At 48.6% G+C, this 21,105-nt stretch overlaps 2 protein-coding genes across 4 annotated transcripts; both read left to right on the forward strand.

Annotated features, from left to right (window-relative positions):
• The first annotated feature begins 689 nt into the window (after window positions 1-689).
• On the forward strand, window positions 690-5,476 carry LOC100285991 (bile acid sodium symporter/ transporter). 3 transcript variants are annotated; one of them, XR_002267867.1, is made up of 8 exons: window positions 696-1,175; window positions 1,309-1,449; window positions 2,416-2,571; window positions 2,643-2,764; window positions 2,851-2,985; window positions 3,195-3,255; window positions 3,969-4,759; window positions 4,837-5,476. XR_002267867.1 is itself a non-coding variant. In NM_001372350.1 (7 exons), the coding sequence occupies exons 1-7, from the start codon at window positions 777-779 to the stop codon at window positions 4,143-4,145; spliced, it is 1,191 nt and encodes a 396-aa protein (NP_001359279.1). In that variant the 5' UTR covers window positions 690-776; the 3' UTR covers window positions 4,146-4,171. The 3 variants fall into 3 exon arrangements, 2 of the variants coding, with proteins under 2 accessions (NP_001359279.1, XP_020405398.1); NM_001372350.1 differs by lacking the exon at window positions 4,837-5,476 and having other exon boundaries at window positions 690-1,175; window positions 3,969-4,171; XM_020549809.2 differs by lacking the exons at window positions 3,969-4,759; window positions 4,837-5,476 and adding an exon at window positions 3,349-3,581.
• A 4,793-nt stretch (window positions 5,477-10,269) lies between these two features.
• On the forward strand, window positions 10,270-15,428 carry LOC100381559 (putative calcium-dependent protein kinase family protein). The gene is made up of 7 exons (NM_001174384.1): window positions 10,270-11,464; window positions 12,519-12,662; window positions 12,778-12,930; window positions 13,030-13,145; window positions 14,319-14,486; window positions 14,585-14,809; window positions 14,905-15,428. The coding sequence occupies exons 1-7, from the start codon at window positions 10,855-10,857 to the stop codon at window positions 15,034-15,036; spliced, it is 1,548 nt and encodes a 515-aa protein (NP_001167855.1). The 5' UTR covers window positions 10,270-10,854; the 3' UTR covers window positions 15,037-15,428.
• Window positions 15,429-21,105: the final 5,677 nt, after the last annotated feature.

The following is a 21,105-nucleotide window of genomic DNA, read 5'->3' on the forward strand; positions in this document are numbered from 1 at the left end:
CCTCGCTCTCGTCGGGGACGGGGGCCGCCGCGCCGGGGTCGGGTCGCCGGCCACGCGCCCGTGCCGTGACCGGGAGGCCGCGCCCGTGCCGCCGGGGCTGCGCCCTGCGCTGGCCGAGGTCGCGCTGCGACAACACAAAGAAGTTCGCGCATACTCCGCTTGACCTCCCGTGCACGGAGAAGTTTGCGCCTGCTCCTTCTGGATCTCAATGAACTCGAGGTCGGGTAGGACAGAGGCAGCGCCGTCGGGGAGGCCACCAAAGGGGTTGGGGCGTCCTCCACCTTGACGAACGCGGTGACGGAGGCGGAGACCGGGTAGGATGGAGGCGGCGCCATTGGCACACGAGAGAGACGAGGTGCTGCCGGTCACCCACGCGTAGGGAGGCGGCCGTTGCGGGCGTAGGGAGCGACATGGCGATGGGTGTGCTGTAGTGGCGCCGGTCGGCGGGATTTGTAGGGGCATGGCGGCGGGCGTGTGATCCGCGCGCGTAGGGTTTCGCGGCGGGATTCGTAGGGGCCTGCGCGGCGGGCGCGTGATCCGCGCGCGTACGGAGGGGAATCGCGGTGGGGGGGGGGGGGGGGCGGGCGTGCGCGTAATCCGCAGGGTAGGGAATCGACGGGAGCAGTCTACACTGTAGACTCAATAGTTAGCCGCAGGGTAGGGAATCGGCGGGAGCAGTCTACACTGTAGACTCAGTAGTTAGTAGAGAAATACTCGTGCGCGCACCACGGACAAAAACCAACCACCGTGCGCCAGCCGCCACGCCAGCGCCTGCCATGGCTCCTCTCCTCCTCCTCCCCCTCCCCCTCCCCCTCCGACCCATCCCCGCCGAGAACTCCATTTCCCGGCTCGCACCGAGGCCAAGGTTCCCTCGTCCCTTCTCCAGGCGGCGCCTACGCCTTCCCGCCCTCCTCCAAGTCCAATGCCTCGCGGCCACCGGCCCCGCCGCGCCCGCGCCGCGGTGGCACGCGGCACTGTCCGCCGCGGCGGGGCTGTACCCGGCCTACGTCGCAGCCGGCGCCTCCGTGGCCTTCACGCGGCCCGAGGCGTTCCGGTGGTTCGTGGCGCTGGCGCCGGGGTCCTACACCGCTACGCTCGGCTTCATCATGCTCGCCATGGGCCTCACGCTCCAGCTCAGTGACTTCGCCGCCCTCCTCCGCGACAGGCCCCTCGCCGTACGTGACTGGATCGGCGGACCTGTATCCCTTCTCGCTCGATCTCCTTCTCCCCCCGTGCAAGTGCAACCGTGAATGGATATCCGAACGGTGGTTGGTTGATTCAATTCAACAAGGTGTTTTCCTGCTGCAGATTTTGTTCGGGTGTGCCGCCCAGTACACCATAATGCCTGCGTTTGGCGCTATCATTAGCCACGCGCTGGGGCTTCCCCCGTCGCTCTCAGCTGGCCTCATCCTGCTGGGATGCTGTCCTGGAGGAACTGCATCCAATGTGGTAAGACTGTCAGCTGAGCCCAGTTTGTTACACTCCCAATTTCTGTTAGAGAGGGGAAATTTTCCCCCTTCTCTTTTATTTCTATGGACAAATTAAGAATATCTATGCAATTCTGAGTTCATACTCTTGTATTCGTTGAACACTGAAATTGAGATGCCAACAGTAGTAGACTACTTGGTTTTTTTTCTAAAACGTTTTTTTCTAAAACGCGCAGGAGAACTGCGCGTTAAATATATTACGAAGATAGAAGAAACAATAAGTCAATAATGGTCTAAATAGACCAGAGTACAGAGTAAAAAGCAAAAGAAAAACGACCTTACGGTGGCCAGAAACAAAAATACACATAAACATCCATATAGAAGACAGCCAAAAGACATCAACAACTGCCCCTAAACTAAGGCCAGATGGTGCACAGATCTTTGGCACCCGCCAGACACCACCTCTGAGCGCCGTCTTTGATGTTCTGTATAATTTGGTTGCCACTAGGAGCATCCCCCTCAAACACACATTTATTCCGCTGCTTCCAAAGCCACCATGCCAACAACATCACAAGGGAGTTAATCCCTTTGCGCAGCACATGAGGGACCTTGCCCTCCAAATTAGCCCACCAATCTTGGAAAACCAAATCAGCCCTTGCGGGGGAGAAAATGCCGCAGATTAACCAGGGAGAAAATCCTGAACCACACTTCCCTAGAGAAAACACAAGAAATGCACTACACGCAGAAATGTACACATTTGACATATAAATTTACATGACAATGCTCCACAGGTTTTGATTTTAAAAAAAACAAAAAACTATTGCAATTAGTTAACAATTATAAACATTTCTGTTTTCCAGTATCATGATCCTTTTTTAATCCCAGATGTATTGGTAGTCTATTGGACACACATGGTTAAGCAACGCTATTTCTTTTTTGTTTTTATCATGCATTCTCTATTACCTAATTGTTTAGTATAGTGGTTCAGGTGACTTTAGTTGCTCAAGGCGACGTTCCATTATCCGTCGTGATGACTGTCTGCAGCACTCTTGCTGCAGTGTTCCTTACTCCTCTGTTAACGAAAATTCTTGCTGGTGCTTATATTCCTGTGGATGCCGTTAAGCTCTCTCTCAGTACTTTGCAGGTGAATTTCTGATGATGTTATTGCATAACAAAAATTACTCCTGTTTTCTCTAACATTATTTCCCCCTTCAGGTGGTTGTTGCCCCAATTCTATTAGGTTCATTGATACAAACTGCATTCCCATCAGTAGCTCAATTTCTGAGTCCTTTTGCACCTCTGATGGCAGTCTTGGCTTCATCACTTCTAGCATCCAGGTTCAGATCCTTCAAATTTACCATGTCATATTGGCTTGGGAATAGCAGAAACTCTGCAGCCTTTTAACCATTTTTTAATGTCACAGTGTCTTCTCTGAGAACTTTGTGCGCCTAAGATCGACAATTGCCGATGCATCCCCTGTGAATGGAATGTTCTTTGGGGATGTAGGGACTGTCATCTTCTCTGTCTTCTTGCTGCATTTTGCTGGTTTCTTTGTCGGGTGAGCACTAGAATGTTTACTATACCCTTTACATGTAATATGATTCACAGATTTTGTATCAGAATTGATCTTTTTTATTAAAAAAAACACAGTATAGTAGAGCAGAACTTGATGCAAACCCTCAAAATCCAGTCACCTAGGTGAAGCTACAAGTTGTGGCCAACTGCCATCCAGATGTCTAAATGTTTATATGACTCCATAACAAACAGGTATGCAGCAGCAGCTATAGGTGGTTTCAAAGAAAAGCAAAGGAGAGCAATATCGATCGAGGTATGGATCCTCACCAGATCTAACCACATTTCCCCATCAACATGACCAGTAAAATGGATGATTTATATATTCAGTGTTGAAAACCATGTATAGGATACTGAAATAGACGAATCAAGCAAGTCTTCCAGCGGACTTACACTCAAATTAATGGGCGTAAAATACTTGGGAGGATCGACTAGCTGGCTAATTATAAACATCAGATTATGAGTTAACAAATCGTGTAAAAAGCTAGTCACATTTTGGTATGCATGCAGTTGGGCATTTTAAAGCTGAACCATTGGTATCCTTCTGAATTTTTGTATTAGATTCATCTGAACTTATCTTGACAAGCACGTGCACAATTTTTTTTATAAACTTATCTAGCCCTGTAAATATGTGCGCAAACAGCGGGAAAAAAGCTGCGTTTTTTTGGCAGACAAATGTTGTCCGATAACATCACTTATTTGTGACCATAGGGATCAGTACTTGCAGACTATTATTGTATCGTGTGTGGTGAGCGAAGCTCATAAACCACAAGCATGGATAAGAAATCTTACACCAACTAACCATTCTGTCTCTGTGACCATGTTTTTTGTGTGTGTGTGTGTGTGTAAATGCTTTCTACTTGACTGTCTTTCAGAAACTGCAATGAAGAGAAATAATTAATTTGCACCATAGTGTTATGAATAATGACCAGTAGGTTTTTTTTCCCTTTTTCTTCTTCTGGTTTGCAGGTAGGAATGCAGAACTCGTCCCTAGGGGTAGTTTTAGCAACCGCGCATTTCTCCTCGCCCTTGGTCGCGCTGCCTCCTGCAGTCTCGGCCGTCGTCATGAACATGATGGGTAGCACACTGGGTCTCGTATGGCAATATACCAGCACTTCCGTGTCAGAGAACGAAACCAGTGCGTGATCTACTCTTACTGTCGCCATGTGCTTAATCTAATGTGTCGTATCTACCACCACCACCACTACTACTACCCGAATATACCTTTCGAGTACTTTTGATCATGTTGGGGAACGGGGTCGCTGATGATGACCCTGGAATGGAAAAAATCTTGCTGTCTTAATTACTGGAGGACCCAGGTTACCTGTCTGAATTATGTGGGTGGTGAATGCCCAGGCTACATATGGGTCCCTTTTTTCAGCACTGCAAATAGAGGGAAAACCCATTTTGCATGTGACCTGGTACATTACAATGCTGTGCTGTGCCTGCAAACAAAGCCCCGCGCCCACTGCTTCCACCTGTATGTGCGTGCTCGTGCAATGGCATCAGGCAAAGGTCGCAAGGCCAAGTGCCATTTGCACCCATGCGCTCTTGTGGCAGTAGTGCTACCGACTAATGATGATGACCAGAGCTCGCGACTGCCCCACAGAGAGAGGTTTGCCGAACCGCTTGATGAGATTCATTCACGGAACCACGAGGAGCAGGCAGGCAGGGAAAAGCAGATCTCGCCACAGCTGCAGGATCATGATCATCGCCTGGTGTTTTCCTGGGATCTAAACCACGCTGCTTACTTTTTAAAGGTCTGGATCTGGTCAACAGTCAACCGAGTTGTGGGATCATGGTTGCCATTTTATTTTATTTTTTTGGTTTGGGCCAGCTTTTCTTCTTGCAGCTCAACGGCGACGACCTGGAGCGTTCAGCTTTGCCTTTGAATGACCGGCACTGTAGCACGTCCAGATCAGGTCCCGTTGTTCTGAATCCTGGCTAGCAGCTTAGCATGGTACGGTCAAATGAAGCTGTCATGTGCGCCCGTAACGAGTCAAAGTAGATGAACATGTGAGTGCAACTAAACCTGTCCGTTGAGATGAACATGTCTACGCTACTTTTGCCGAGGCTGACGGCGTCTCCCGCTCCTGTTCAAGTGGAGATTAACAAAGTTGCTCACACACACTGATCGGGGAGGGATCAAAGTAGTATATGTTCAATCTGGCTGGTTATTTGGTCTGTGAATCATGTGCTGGGATTTAACTAGTCTCTCTGTCTCCCAGTTGCGGTTGATCAGCTCCTTCCTATTAATGTTCCAGCCACGCTGAGTCACAGCTGCTGGCTGAACACCGGGCATCATCCAGTGGAGTTCTTTTTGTGGACGAAGTCAAAGATGACAATGAGACGTGATTAGTGCGGACGCACGTTCTCATTGAAAAATTAACGGCTTTCACTGTCATTTCGTATTTTTATTTTATTCCTGTAATGGTTGCACTATGTCCTTGTTGTGTATATATATATATTGTTGGCCATTCCTCTGCACATCTTTCCTCCACATGCATCTCTGCAAATCTTTGTTCTTTGTTTTTTCAGCATATATGTCACATCAAATGGGGGACATCAAACGTGTGAATGGGGACATCAGGTCATTCACACTGTATGTAGTATTGTGCCCGTCAAAATGAAATTTTTCATGTGTGGCTCACTCCAACAGAGCAGTCATCCCGCCAGATAAAGCTAAAATAGCTGCTCTGAAGTCACTGTAGCAGTGTAATTCTTCTTCCGACAGAGCAGCTAAACAGGCCAGCCAAAATGGAAGGAAGGAGAGAGAAAAACCATATTACCTGGTACTGTGACCGGCAACTAAATTCTTCGTTCTTGACTGACCACTAGGCCTCAATGTCTACTCTATTCTAGCTGAACGTATGGATAGCTGTGCTGTTAGAAAGATCTAGTATATGACTGGATAGTTAAACTAAGCTACCCGATTTGCATGCCTCCCGGAGTGAGCCTTAGGACATTGAATCTCCAACAGGGTGCTACCGGGCCTGGGGCTCCAGCCCCCCGTATAGCAGGAAGCTCCGTTAGATGAGCAGAGAAAAATAGAGAAGAAGAGAAAAATAGAGAAAAATGAACCCATCCTACTGAAAAAAGAGATAGAGGGGAGAGAGAAAGGGATAAGGAAGAAGAAGAGAGAGAAAATAAGCCTCTTACTAGTTTATGTTAACTCGACCACTAGTCACTAAGAAATCAGACCCTCTCTTAATCCATTTCTGGATCCGCCACCTACCTAAATATTTAAAACTAAATTTGACGAATGGAGAAAAAAATCATCAACTCTAAGAGCATCTCCACTAATTTCTAAAAAAATAACTCCACAAACTCAAATTTAGCAAGTTAATAAATATATATTGGGGACAAAAAATAATCTTAGCCTCCAACGTTCCTGGTTTTTAGATTATTAAATATTTTTAAAAATATGCTAACCTAATTTTCCAGCTATTACTTGTAGCTTTAAATTTGGTTTCATTTATACAATAGAGTTCAATAATCATCGTTTTTTCATTCTAACTTAAAATCCCTAAATATTTCTCCACCAACAATCCCCTTATCACAAATAAAATGTATGAAAGCGATATTGTTTATACGAAAATGATTGTCGGTCGGTCGGAAATATTTATCCGGTTTCAAAATTAATCTACTTATTAACTACAACATGATGTTGATAGATTTTTTTTAAATATGGTAATTTTTAGAAATGATATTGTATTTACAGAAATGATATAGTTATGAGACCCTGGTTACGGAATTTTTGGTTTCGATTTTTATCCCTACCCTCAAATATGAAAGAGTATAATTTAGAATAATATTAATGTAGGACGGTGACTAAAAAGTCGGACATGGAATCTCCGGAAGATGCTCCTACGTATATAAAGATCATAGTTGTAAGGCTTCTACCAGCTCTATCCTTTTGCACTATAGTGGACCTAGGGCAAAAAGAAGATAAATGGCTTCAACAGCTTCTAATTCCTAGCCTTACTATAGTAGGATAATAGTGTTGCAAATACGTGCAACAGAGGAAATTGGAGCTCAATCGGCGAATAAATGTAATTAAAGAGTGTCGGGTATAGTAATTAGGGTACCTAGATTACATCTCTAAAATGATTAATCCCTAAAAACACTATCAAGGTACATCCCCCGAGGTTGAAGGATCATAATCCGCGCTTCGCCCGAGGTCCCTCTCAGGGGTCTTCACAAACTCTGGGTCGCCCGAGCTTGTCCTCGGACGGGTGTTCTCGGGAGAATCCTCGTCTCGGCCGAGGTCCCCTTACCACAGAACGACGGCCTCAGCCTCGCTCAAGCCCACCTCTGGTAAGGGAGACAAACCCAGGGCAAGACCGTCGGGGGCAACAACATTCAATGCGCACACCTAACCCACATAGGGATGTAGGTGCACAGGAGTAACAAGACCGCAGTCTTGTCAAAGATTCACCAACTATGATTACGCATGCGACCACTGTTCCTGCACACCGTCTGCCAACTCCTGATGGGACGTACAATACGACAAAGGTACAGGCTAGATCTCGGGCACAAACTCTGTCTCGCCCGAAGTAGAATTCGGCCTCAAGATAAACTCTACCTCGCCCGAGCCCGGCCTCGGCTACCCGCTCCTCACGAATACCGCAAGAGGCCACTCCTTCACTATGGCACACGTCTTCAAATCTTAGAACGGGTTCGGTCTCGACCTCGGGTGGACTTCCGCCTCACCCGAGCCCGACTCTGACCTCGATATCTGCAACAGGAGGACACCCGACGTCATTAGACACTATAGAGCTGACACACTACTTAAGAAGCTCTTCCCATACTTAGTACTGTGTCAACCACTACGCTATGGACAACCCTCGCCAGGGGGGCTCGAGTACGTGACCGAGCCCTCGACCCGGCCTCGTCTCTTAGCGGAAATCAAGCCGGCACAAGTCAATAATAAGTACAAGACCATACCTCAAGCCAACCATCTATAGGGGTACGTTGACACCTCCTCACAGTGCACAACCAACTCCAGGCGGCCCCTCCCGAGGCTATAAATAGGATAGCCTACGACTTCCGGAGGGTCGGCGAACACTTCACCGTTTTCTCCTCCACCACGATATTGGCACTTGCCTCAATCAACCACAGAGATTTGAGATCTTTTCCTCTCCCGCTCAGTTTGTATCCCCTACTGTAAGCAATTAGGTGCAAGTAATATAAGTCTCATCCCCCTGCTGGAAGTAGGACATCTTGTCTGAACCAGGATAAAAAAACTTGTGTCAACTTGCATCACCATCTGGGTTAGGGGCACACAACATTATTTCACTAGTCGGTTAGGTACCAACAAAAGTTTAGTCTAACTGAAAGAAATATCCATATTACAGCACTAGAAAAAAAAACCAAATAATTGATCGTTGGAATATTGAGTTTGAATGACTTGTAAATGAAGAATTGTAGTTAGGGGTGACAATGTGCTCTAAATTTTACAATATAATATTTAAGGATCGGATTAGGATCAGACCATATTTCTATTCATTTTTGAACTACATTTTATCCAGGGTCTTACTATTTTGTGAAGAAGCATTTGAATCACGATCCATTACTACCCCTAATTATAGTACCTGCATTCTCGAATATTTGTCGACCGCTAATTTATTTTCTAATTAAAACGCGAAAAATAAAAAACAAAGGGAGTAGACAAAATGCACATTTATAGAACTACACTACCATCATCAATCAAGAGTCGAAAATTACTGGCTCAGAATTGCGGATTTGGCATAATTTTAACATTATGTTCTCAATTTAATTTAACATAGAAAATTGTCCATCAGCCTCGAATTAGATAAGCTGATGAAGGGAATTAGTTGATCGATCTCCGCGATCATTTATTAAAGTTCGTACCCAGTTCACACTAGAACTAGATTAGAGTGCCAATATCTCACCTTAGCTTTATAAACAGATTATTTGAAGATACATAGATTTGAAATTTTCCTATGGCGTGCCAATATTAGTTTTCCAAGGCACTGCGATCAGGTTAAAATGTGGCTCTTATGTTCTTACCTTTATTTTAAAGCCTAGTTGTCATTTTTCTACCGGCGTATCAAAACGGAGAGGTTGCACTTGTTCTGCTTAAAAACTACTCCTACCTTGTATATGTAAATTTGCCCTACTTGTTTTTAGTTCTATATGATTTTAATAACATCTATTTTACACATTTGGACAAACAAAAGAGCTCCTTCAGCGTCTAGGGATTGACATTGGACGGGAGTTGACTCGAGATGAAATCAATTTACAATTATTTCAAATATAAGCAAACTTTAACAAGTTACACATGCTTAGGGGGTGTTTGGTTTCTAGGGACTAATGTTTAGTCCCTAGATTTTATTCCATTTTAGTTCCAAAATTACCAAATATAGAAACTAAAACTTTATTTTAGTTTCTATATTTAGCGATTTATACACTAAAAAAGAATAAAATGAAGGGACTAAACATTAGTCCCTAGAAACCAAACACCCCCTTAATTAACCATCGATGCAAATTAGGAGAGTTAGAATAAAACCAGGGGTTAGTATAATATTTTATTTTTTAACAACTTATTTGCTTTTACCTAACTCAACTGAGTGTGAAACTGGTGAAAACAGTGGCTACAAATTTAAAAAATTCAAGGTAAAATCACAAAAAATACAAGAGTAAAATCAGAATTAGTATTAAAGCAGGGGTAAGAACATTAATGTCCTAATTAAACTAGTGAGGTAGATAATACCTTCGTATTTGGAAAGACTTTTAGACCGAAAGGATAATAAAAAACCTACAAAACCATAATATCTTGTTTGGATGTAGATATTAGTGTACGGAATTTGGAATTAGAATCCACTTTCCAGAATTCTATTGTTTGGTTACATATGAAATTGAGATTTGGAATCGAAGATCTAATTCTCTGGAATTGGACTATAATTAAAACTCTCTCTCCCAATGCAGAGAGCATCACTCCATTGCGTGGAATTGAACCACACAATTCCAAATTACAATTCAGTGATATTCAAATAATAGAATTAAAATTACATCTCATTTTAATATCATGACTGATTTAATATTGAATCCAATTCAATTCTATATCTTCTAATATTGACATCCAAAAGTAGGAGTGTATAACTGTATATATTTGATTAAACAGATCCAGTAAGTGAGTGGCAAGAGATACTTGGATAATAAAGGGAGGAAAACAAATTAAATTATAATAAAACAACTAGAAAGGGAAGTTTCCGACCACGTCGTCTTCCTCCTGTCTCCCCCTCTCCTCCGCCACTAACCAAGGAGGCGAAGACGATAACCACCGACGTGCCTTCCTCCCCACATGCCCTAGCGATCCGTTCTCATTTGCAGACCCAATCCAAGCCCAGAGCAATCACCAAGCCTGGCAGATTAGATTTCCACCCTCACATGGAGGAAAAATCCAACCTTCGCATGTGACCTCTATTTAAATCCCCGCAAGAATCGATCAATCAATCCAAAAGGGTGCAGGAAAACAGAGCAATCCCGTTGCTTAGCGTGTTCGCCTTGCCGTTGGCGTCTCTTCTCCGTTCCTCGGCACGCGTAGGCCCATAAACCTCCGCTAAAGCTCCTTTGTCGCGCCCATTTCGTCAGCCATTTCCCAGATTCCCCATAGGCGAGGGTTCCCGGGCTGAGATCCAATCTTTTCAGTTGTTCGGTTTCAATCGGTGTAAATTCCTCCAGAAAGAAACCTAGAATCGCCCCCCCATAGTTGGAAAAGGTTTCCATTTCTGACCGGTTGTCGAGCCTGGCTACGTTTTGCCGAGCAAAGGCAGGGCGTCCGTTCGGTTACGGTTCTTGATCCGGCGAGGGACCGCCGCTGCCGAAGGCAATGCAGCCGGACCCGCAAGGCCCGGGCAGGGGGAAGGCGGGCGGCGCCAATGCGCACCCGCGGCTGCCGCCGCCGGTGACGGCGGGGTCGGCTGGGCGGCCGGCGTCGGTGCTGCCGCACAAGACGGACAACGTGCGCGACCACTACCGCATCGGGAAGAAGCTGGGGCAGGGGCAGTTCGGCACCACGTACCAGTGCGTGGGCAAGGCGGACGGCGGCGAGTACGCGTGCAAGTCCATCCCCAAGCGCAAGCTGCTGTGCCGCGAGGACTACGAGGACGTGTGGCGCGAGATCCAGATCATGCACCACCTCTCCGAGCACCCCAACGTCGTCCGCATCCGCGGCGCGTACGAGGACGCGCTCTTCGTCCACCTCGTCATGGAGCTCTGCGCCGGCGGCGAGCTCTTCGACCGCATCGTCGCCAAGGGCCACTACACCGAGCGCGCCGCCGCGCAGCTCATCAAGACGATTGTCGGGGTGGTGCAGGGGTGCCACTCGCTTGGCGTCATGCACCGGGACCTGAAACCGGAGAACTTCCTCTTCGCGAGCACCCCTGAGGATGCCCCGCTCAAGGCCACTGATTTTGGGCTTTCCGTGTTCTACAAGCCCGGTGCGTATATATGCAATGCTATTTGGTCTGAAATTTTGTGCCTCCAACAGCTTCCCAATATCATCTCTTATCCCCATAAACGTGTGGAGATGCATTGCTCCATCTCCCAATATTTGTCATTTCATTCTTTATATCCCCAGTAGCACTCTATTATTTTTGGTGTTACCAAAAAATCTTTCATCTTCTGCATCTCCACTAAGGCCCTAATATCATCATATACACCACGGTAACTGTCACGGTGAGGTGGCCGTCCTAGAGGAAGATCACTGATGGTCACTGTCAGACCTTGGTGTTGTCGAGCTCGCTAGGCATGGACATGGTCAAGATCCTAGCGCAAGGGGACCAGAGGTGGATGAAGAGGCAGTTGCCCTCGGGGGCGTGCACAGAACCAGTGACTTGGGCACGGTGGGTGGCCGAGGAAGAGGACACCCACGCTTATCACGGTTAGAGGAAAAGAAAGAAAAGAAGGAAATAAATTAAAAAGTTCCAATCTGAGTATCTGACACGAAGGTCCTATACATTGGGCGAGATTATTGGTGATCTGCTATGTATCTCCCCCAATAATTCTAAAAGGCATCATTGGTGACCACCAATACCACCTGATTGGGGATGAAATATAAGTGAACTGCTGGAGATGCTCTAATGTTGGTATTTGGTCCCACTTGCTCTAGTGATGTGGGCAAATGGCTAGCATTGAGTTTGGTAGGGAGTACTGCTCTTATTAGTTGTTTTTGGTACATCAGCTAGCCTATTAAGTATTGATGTCATTTGCATAGCATCTCATGTCACTAGCAGGAAAAAAATCCATCACAGACGTCAAAATTACAATAACATATAATACTTAGTACTTGTTATTAATGACAAGCCTTCCAAGGTTGATGGCAAGGACCTTCTTTTCTTGTACAAATCTAATGTAATTTGTGATAAATGTCAGCTGTTATTAACATAGTGCATAGTGATTAATGAAGTCTTCAGTTGATTTGATGCTGTCTTCTGCTTTTGCTTAAGTGATTAATAGAACACACACTGAAAGCTATCCCATTCCATTCTCCAGGTGATAAATTTTCTGACGTTGTTGGGAGCCCCTATTATGTTGCCCCTGAGGTGCTTCAAAAATGTTATGGCCCAGAATCTGATGTATGGAGTGCTGGAGTGATTTTGTACATTTTGCTATGTGGTGTACCCCCATTTTGGGCAGGTAAACTGTTTGTTACTTCAACCATTGAACCACTAGATTGAGATCCATTTGTGTTTACCGATATTGGCATGTTTACATGTGATTTTTTTTTTCCATATTTCACCCCTCCCTTCAGAGAGTGAAGCAGGGATCTTCAGGCAGATTTTGCGAGGCAAACTTGATTTGGAATCTGAACCATGGCCAAGTATCTCTGATAGTGCTAAGGATTTAGTCCGTAAGATGCTTATCCGCGATCCTACAAAGAGGTTCACTGCTCATGAGGTTTTATGTAAGTTTTCTGCCTTTATGCCTTCTCTCCCTCTCTATCTGAGATTGCATATGCATGCTTGTGCTCCTGTGCGATTTTTATTAATATTGATCATGCCAGGTCATCCATGGATTGTTGATGATGCTGTCGCACCTGATAAGCCTATTGATTCTGCTGTTTTGTCAAGGCTGAAAAACTTTTCTGCAATGAACAAGCTCAAGAAGATGGCATTGAGGGTAAGATCTCTTTATCCCATTGTTGTATGTGATTATGTTGCAAACAAAATTCAGAACTTTGTTTAGTGGCGATGTTAGGTTCATCCTTTCATGCTTTATTTCTATTATAACACCCCCCTTCAACCTACTACTAGTTTTGTGCACTGAGTTAACTTCGTATCTTTCCCTTCCTCTTTCTCCTTGTTTTCCATGTTAACTAGATTTTTTTGTTGATTTACCTTCAAATATATATTACTCTCTCCTGCGCATTCGAGAGAAAAAAATATATTACTCTCCTTTATTTTTGAGGACGGCCAATTTATAAACATCTGCTTAAAACCCAAAACTTTTGAAGCCAGACCATTTAACCCGCTATTGTTGTTGTTTATGGCGGTTTTGCCACACTAATCATCCATGTCCTATTATAGACAAAGAGCTGGCCTGCATGTCACCTAGACATCTCTTTCATAATTCATGAAACCGTTTTCTTTCCAAAACAACAGTCAACAGTCCTCGCGTACCCAACCCTGCTGCCTCCAATCCCTTCAGCTGCAGTTTGGCTAGACGTGGATCCTAGCCACAATAATCTATGGGCTTATTTGGGACAACTTTTTTTTGAGGAGTTTTTCTGAGAATCTAGATTCCTAGATAATTTAGTTGTCATAAGAATCTGGATATCGCAGAACTTGCGTGCGGATGAAGATGAAGGGGTCTACACGGTTTAGGGTTTAGGAAGCGACAGATTCCCCCCATCGTGACAATTCGGCGGATTTTGCATTCGTGTTGATTTGGGTGATTTTCACAGAAGTGATTATCACATAAGCGCACTGAGAAGTGAGAAGTGAGTGTTTGGCAGCCAGAAGCCGAAACAAACAGACCCATATGAATGCCAATAAGCAAAAGCTATTGAATCCATGATTAAAGGCCACCTAAGGGGTTGTTTGGCATAGCTCTGCTCCACTCGAGAGCAACTCTGCTCCAGAGTCTAGATTGCCTTGGCCGGTAAATACATTCAAACTTCATGTCTAGGTTGTGCAACATTGTTTGCTTGAGCTCTAGGTGAACTAGTTTATTGCATAATAAGCATGTCATGAGGTTGCAAAAATGGTTGATAAATGATGAGATGACGGCATGTGCAACATGGAATGGCCATGGAAATCGATCATTTCAGAGTTTTTTTTTTGGTTTGTGCAGGTGATTGCTGAAAGTCTATCTGAGGAGGAGATTGGGGGTTTGAAGGAGTTGTTCAAAATGATCGATACTGACAACAGCGGGACGATAACTTATGATGAACTGAAGGATGGTCTGAAAAGGGTTGGCTCGGACCTGATGGAACCTGAAATCCAGGCTTTAATGGATGCAGTAAGTGTTTTTTTTCCCCAAATGAAATAGTTCTACTGGAGCATCCTTTGGTTGCACGAACCATCGAGATTGTAACCTGGGCTTGGCCTCTGTGTCAGGCTGATATCGACAACAGCGGAACCATTGACTATGGAGAGTTCTTGGCGGCTACGTTGCACATGAATAAACTGGAGAGGGAGGAAAGCTTGGTGTCGGCGTTTGCGTTCTTCGATAAGGACGGGAGTGGCTTCATAACGATCGACGAGCTCTCACAAGCATGCGAACAGTTCGGTCTTTCTGATGTCCATCTCGAGGATATGATCAAAGATGTGGACCAAAACAATGTAAGCCCTTGTTAACCCTTCGTTTTTTTCCGTATCCATCTCCATTCTTTTATCTCCTCTCATCTAGTGCTATCAAATTATGCATCGTTTTCCAGGACGGTCAGATTGATTATAGTGAGTTTGCCGCGATGATGAGAAAGGGCAATGCTGGCGGAGCAGGACGGCGGACCATGAGGAACAGCTTGCATGTGAATCTTGGCGAGCTCCTGAAGCCCACCGAGACCTAGTTTTTTTTAACCAGAGGATCCTGCTTCCCAGATGCGCCCCATCTGAAACTTACCGTGTGCCTCATCCGCTTTCACAGATCGATTAGTTGATCTCTAGTAGCAGCGCCAAAAGCAGTTTAAGATTTTCTCAGTGGTACTAGTAGTGAGGGGAAAATAGCATCCTGTGGTGCCAGTGAGAGATTTTAGGCGCTGAAGACGACGTGCTATGCTACTCCGGAGTCCTGTTGTCTTCTTCTTCTTCTTGTTGTTGTTGATTTCAGGTTTGTACTATTACTGATCTTTGTTGTAAAATGCGCTGTTGTCCCATGAGGTAGGCACCTAGGTCTCCTCCATTTGAATTATATCAAACGGATTTGTAAACACGTTCTCATGCATGAAACCATTTCTTAATGATGATTTATTGTGTGCTTTTTTCCCCCCGACACTGATGTGGAAAGGCGTTTCGGATGCGAATCATGTGTATGGTTTGCAGTACTTTTCGTGTGGTGGAGGAACATGCATTGACAGGGGTTCAGAATCTACGTACCATGTACAGAGCGTTTGTCCAGACATGGTCAAACCAGTGATGTGCTCTACTCTACTCTACTCCAGGTGTTCCTTCCTGCAGAGACATGCATGTGTGCTCTTGTCTTGTTGCCAGGACAAGGAGCAGTTGCGTTTGTTGCCATCCAGCGATCCCCTGAACGTGATGTTGCGTTGCCCCATCGCCACAAGCCCCCAAGAGAAGAGACGACCCCCGCTCATTGTTCGACGAAAACTGCGGCGGCCATTAATTGCTAAGTCCAAGCGTGCGTGCGTGCTAATCGATCCACGCTGCTGGTCACGGCCTGGGCCAGTCCGCCAGTACATCTCCGGCGCCATCCTCTTCGAGGAGACGCTGTACCAGTCCGCGCGCCGTCGACGGCCGCAGGATGGTGGACGTACGTCCTTGCGGAGCGGGGCGTCGTGCCGGGGATCGGATCAAGGTGCACAAGGGCCTCGTCCCGCTCGCCGGCTCCAACGACGAGTCGTGGTGCCAGGGTCTGGACCGCCTCGCGTCGCGCGATCGAGGCCGCCTACTACCTGCAGCAGGCCGGGCGCCCGGTTCGCCAGCATCCCCAACGGGCCCTCCGAGCTCGCCACTGCCAAGTCTGGAACCGTGGGCGTGGCGGCGAGACGAGATCCGAGGGAAAACAAACACGTTTCGAGCTGTCTACTTAATATGCAAGCAAAGATGAAGCTTTTCCTCAGAGGATAACTCCTACTGAGTACAGACTCATCCCTGAATGAAAACAGCTTTGCACCTCTGTTGTTGGCTTATATACTTGTTTGCCTCGCTGTACAAGCTGTTTTCATTCAGGGGTCGACTTAGGTCTCGTTTGGTTAGAGGAGACTAATTTTTAGTCCCTATCTTTTAGTCACGTTTTCTCTATTTTACCAAACGGATGAATTAAAGTAGGGATTAATTAACTTTATTCTCTAGTCCTTCACATGTATCGGAGAGTAGATCTCCGGCCGGGTGGCGGAGTGCACCCGCCCTAAATCCTGAGATGAGGATGAGCTTAGGCGTTTTGCTTGATCGTTGGGATGAACTCAAGAACACACAAGGATTTAGAGTGGTTCGGGCCGCCGGAGCGTAATACCCTACTCCACTGTGGGATATATTGCTTGTGAGCTTGTATGAGCTTGCGAGTCTAAGGTGTGACCTAAGATTGCGTGTGTGTGTAACGTCACATGCCTCCCCTTTTATAGCTGAAGGGGGGCATGCACAAAGGTACTTGGCCCCGACATGTGGGCCCAGGGATATAGAGAATATAACACTTGGGACTATAAATATTTGCTGCCGGTGCAATCCCCTTGTGTCCTGTCGTCCGAGATCTGTGTATCTTTGGCGTGCTGGGGAAGCTTCTTGTAGAAGGGATAACACAATGCACTGCCTGGCACGGGTGCACTGTTCGCCAGTAGACCCAGCAGGCGCGCCGCCTGCCAGCCGCATTAAATGCTGAGAGGGCACGTCGTCTGTCAGCGCAGTGGCAGGCGGCGCGTCCTCTCCTCAATAAATGCAGGGACTGCACGACCTCACGTCAGGCTCGACCCGATAGCTTATGTCATGGGCCACAAGCAGCGGGTCTCTACCTGAGCGGGAAGTGGAGGGCAAGGCCCGGACACATGTCAACACCGGACCCCTACTCACGCCAGGGTCCTCCTCGTTCCGGGACCTTGCTGAGGTTCGGACCTACTCGGTGGCTCCGGACTTATACGTATAGGGGTCCGGTGTCCTTCTGTGGGGGTCCGGACTTACTGGAATGTGTTGTCTTCCCTTGCCACGTGGCACCCTTTGGCCTGCCCATGTGGTGGGGTTAGGCGCCGTCCTCCGCGTGGCCTGAGGACGTCGCATGGATGCGGCGTCTTCATGCTGTAGAAGAGGGTACCCCTGATTTAGGGTACCGACAATGGCCCCCGGGCCCGCCTCAGGGGAGGATGCGAGCCTGCAGGTGGGACCAGAGTCCGATTGGTGGTTGGACCGCTGCTCCTACGCGCCTGTTGCTGCAATTACAACCGGCCCGCCTATGGCCATGCCAACTGCTACGCCTATTTCCACGGCTGGCCCGTGACCATCGTATTTAATGTCACTGTTGGGCCATGCGCGGGGTGCCTCGAGTCGCTACACTGGTTCTGAAAAATTTACCTTTCCAGACTCTCGTGACGGCCCCGAGAAGACGTGGCATTGGCGCAAGCGGCAGTGCGGTTTTTTCGCACTCGGTAACCGGCGCGCCGGTTGCATGACATGTGGGCCTGGGCCCCCAAGTTGGACCGCTGGTTGCAGCGAAGCTGAGGGGGTGCATAGCCGTGCGACGGTTGTACGCTTCTTGCATGGCGGTTCGCCTCTTTGACCGCTGGTTACGGTGAAGATGAAGGGGCGCTTAACCGTGGGGCAGTTGCATGCCCCTTGCACGACGGTTTGCCTTCCTGACCGCTGGTTGCCCCGAAAATGAAGGGGCGCGTAACCGCAGGGCAGTTGCACGCTCCTTCTTCGGGTTAGAATGTATGACATGTGGGGCCTGGCCCCCGTGACATAAGGTGGGATCCTTGGTGTACGCCGGGGGAGACTTCACCCGTGACGCTTCAGGGGCGCGAGTGGGGGATCTACCTTTAAAAAGGGTCGATCTCCCGGGCAGTAGACATGCCTCGCTCCTCTTGTGACCATCGCGCCCTTTCGCCTTCCGGGCCTTCAGATGGGGTGCACCGATGTTCTCTGGAGGGATCCGCGTCAAAGTCGTCCCTTCCGGCGACTTCACCGTCGGAGAGCGCGCGCTCGTGGTGGTGTCGCCGAACTTGTCTTCTTCTTGCTGCTGTTGGAGGGGTGCAACCCCATGGGAGTTGGCATCCTACCACCATCATTCGGCTTCAAGGATTTTCATCAAGCAGCCCGGTCGCAACCTCCGGCCGGTGGTCATCCACAAGGATGACTACCAGCCTTGTGGTGGAGAGAAGCGAGCCAGGCTGCGGCCTCCCCCTGCCCTCAGCTTCAAGGATGTTCATCATCCGCGCTGGGGAGGGGGGCGAGCTGAGTGGGAGCTTCGCCTTCCGCGTGGGCTAGCGGTCCGCTTCTTCCTCCAGCATTCAGGGGAGAAGGGCGTTCATCAGCCTTGCGGAGGAGGCAAACTCCGGGTACGCGGGGCCGACCGTCTGTGGCGCCGTCAGCTGCCGCGTGTCTGGCTCCCCGACCTGGGTGGCTCTGGTGCCGCCTCCGGCGTTACCTCCTGCCGCTGGGGCGGAGCGTGGCTGCCCGTCCACCGTACAGGCGACGGTCGCGCCGTGCGCAGGTCGGCTACATCCACGGCTTCTCCCGCGCCACCGACCACACCGGGAGGTTGTACAAGACGTCGTACGCTATGGGGGCGGCAGTGGCGTTCTTGGATGGTCTTGTCCTCACTCCCGCAGTGAGGACAGGAGTGAGGACCTCTTCGTGGATGCTGGGGCTGCCGCTGCCCATTGGTGCAGAGGTGGTCGCTACCACTGGTGGGGCTGACGTGGTCGCCTCCGCTGGTGAGGCCGCCCACTGCAGAGGTGGTTGCCTCCGCTGGCGAGACCGTCAGTGCCACCTGCCGCCGGACCTCCGGCTCTTTGGCTTTAATGGCCTCGCTGTCGTCCCCCGTAGGAGGACGGGGGTGAGGACCTGTTCGCAGTAGCGCTCACCCTGAGGTGATCACTGCTACTGGTGAGCCGCTCGGAGCAGAGGTCGTTGTCGCTGCTGGTGCAGAGGTGGTCACCGTCGTCGGTAATCCGTCGATGCAGAGGTGGAGCTGTCCAGAGCCAGCTTCTAGCGCGACTCTTGCTCGTGCAGCGTAGTTCATTCCTGCAGAAATGGAGCTAGGGTCCCGCTTGTAAGGGAATGCAATGACATTTGCTTGAGAGCAGAATGTAATAACATATGTACGCAGGATTTTAGCCTAGGAAGACAAGTTGTGTGTTCGGACCCCCTGGATGATGGCTTCAAGTACTAAGATACCTGCCGCAGGGCGGTGGAGTATGCAGGCTCACGGTACAGGACCAGGCTGAGCGGCTACATGGTTTCCGGACCCCCCAGGAGACAAGTGCCCGTTCTTCAGAGCCGGACCTCCAGGTTGTTGGACGCACAAGACTATAGTTTTAAATACTAGGACACCCGCCACAGAGTGGTGGAGTGTGCAGGATTTTGGGTACGGAACCAGGCTAACCGGCCACACAGGCTTCGGACCACCCTATGGAACAGACATCCGTTCTTTAGAACCGGCCCCCAGGCCTTCCCCTGTTTTTGTAAAGTAATAAATACTGTCTTCTAAGCAGCATTTAACACTTATCTGTGTATCGCCTATTTGTGCTGTGTGCGATATTGTTGACTCCTCCTTAGTACCTGGCCCCTCGCCTGGGATGCAGGCTTGATGTGTTGAGGTTGGATACCAGCGTTTCTGAAAAGGTTGTCAACAATTTTCGGGAGGCAACCTCGTCGGGATCTGGATCTGTACACAACTTTTAGCTAGGAAGCATTAGTAGTACACCTCATAGGGTTCTCCGTCTGACATTAGTCGTCCTTTGATACATGCTCGGGACCCGCAGGTTTTAGTCTGGTGGCCAAGTTGCGTGTCCGAACCCCCTTGGGTTGCGGTTCTAGATACTAGGACACTTGTCGCAGGGCGGTGGAGCGTTCAGGCCCACGGTACGGGACCATGCTGAGCGGCTGCACGGGCTCCGGACCACCCCAGGAGACTAATGTCCATTCTCTAGCTCTGGTCTCGAGGTTGTCGGACCCGCAGGACTTATAACTCCAGATACTAAGTTCCCGTCATGGGGTGGCGGAGCATGCAGGCCCACGGTACAGGACCTGGCTGAGCGGCTACACGGGCTCCGGACCACCCTATGGAACGAGGTCCCATTCTCTAGAGCCGTCCCCCAGGCTGTCGGACCTCCCTACTTTCGCGTCAGGGGCCCTAAACTGCGAGCCTGGTTGCTCAATTCGGATGTCGCCATGTCAGACAGATGGAAACCGTACGGTTGGGTTAGCTAAATAAGTACTATCTGAAAGACTGCAAGGTAGGACCATGGAGCAGTAAGATGGAACTATCACAAGAGCACAGCTGAGGGGGTAGTTTCTCTTTATAACTTGTCATGCATGTGTGCAGACCAATAGACCGGGTTCATGGGAGCGAACCCCACCGAGTTGTCGTACATGTATGCGTTATCTAGTTACAAAAAAGGGAAACAGATTCGACCCCTTAGCCTTGCTCTATGGATAGAACTTACAGAGATGTTCAGCACCGGGGTAAGGTACTCCTCCAGTCGTAGCTAGATGGTTGCCCCTAGGACGGTGCATTCCCGTTACCTCGAAGGGTCCTTCCCAGCCGGGGGAGAGTTGCAGAGCCCTTCTTGGTATGGTATTTGCCGTGGGGCTAGGTCCCGACCCAGGGTTCCCATCTGCATTTGACATGGGAGCCCTCGTCTTTGGCTGTGGTCACTTCTGCATGTACCTGTCTGTAGCCCGGACCTGTGGGGAATCCGGAAGGGCCTCCAGAGGAAGGCGTGCTTCAGCTCCGTAGACCGGGGAACGCG

Source organism: Zea mays, chromosome 3 (assembly GCF_902167145.1).
Source record: "Zea mays cultivar B73 chromosome 3, Zm-B73-REFERENCE-NAM-5.0, whole genome shotgun sequence".
Taxonomy (NCBI): domain Eukaryota; kingdom Viridiplantae; phylum Streptophyta; class Magnoliopsida; order Poales; family Poaceae; genus Zea; species Zea mays.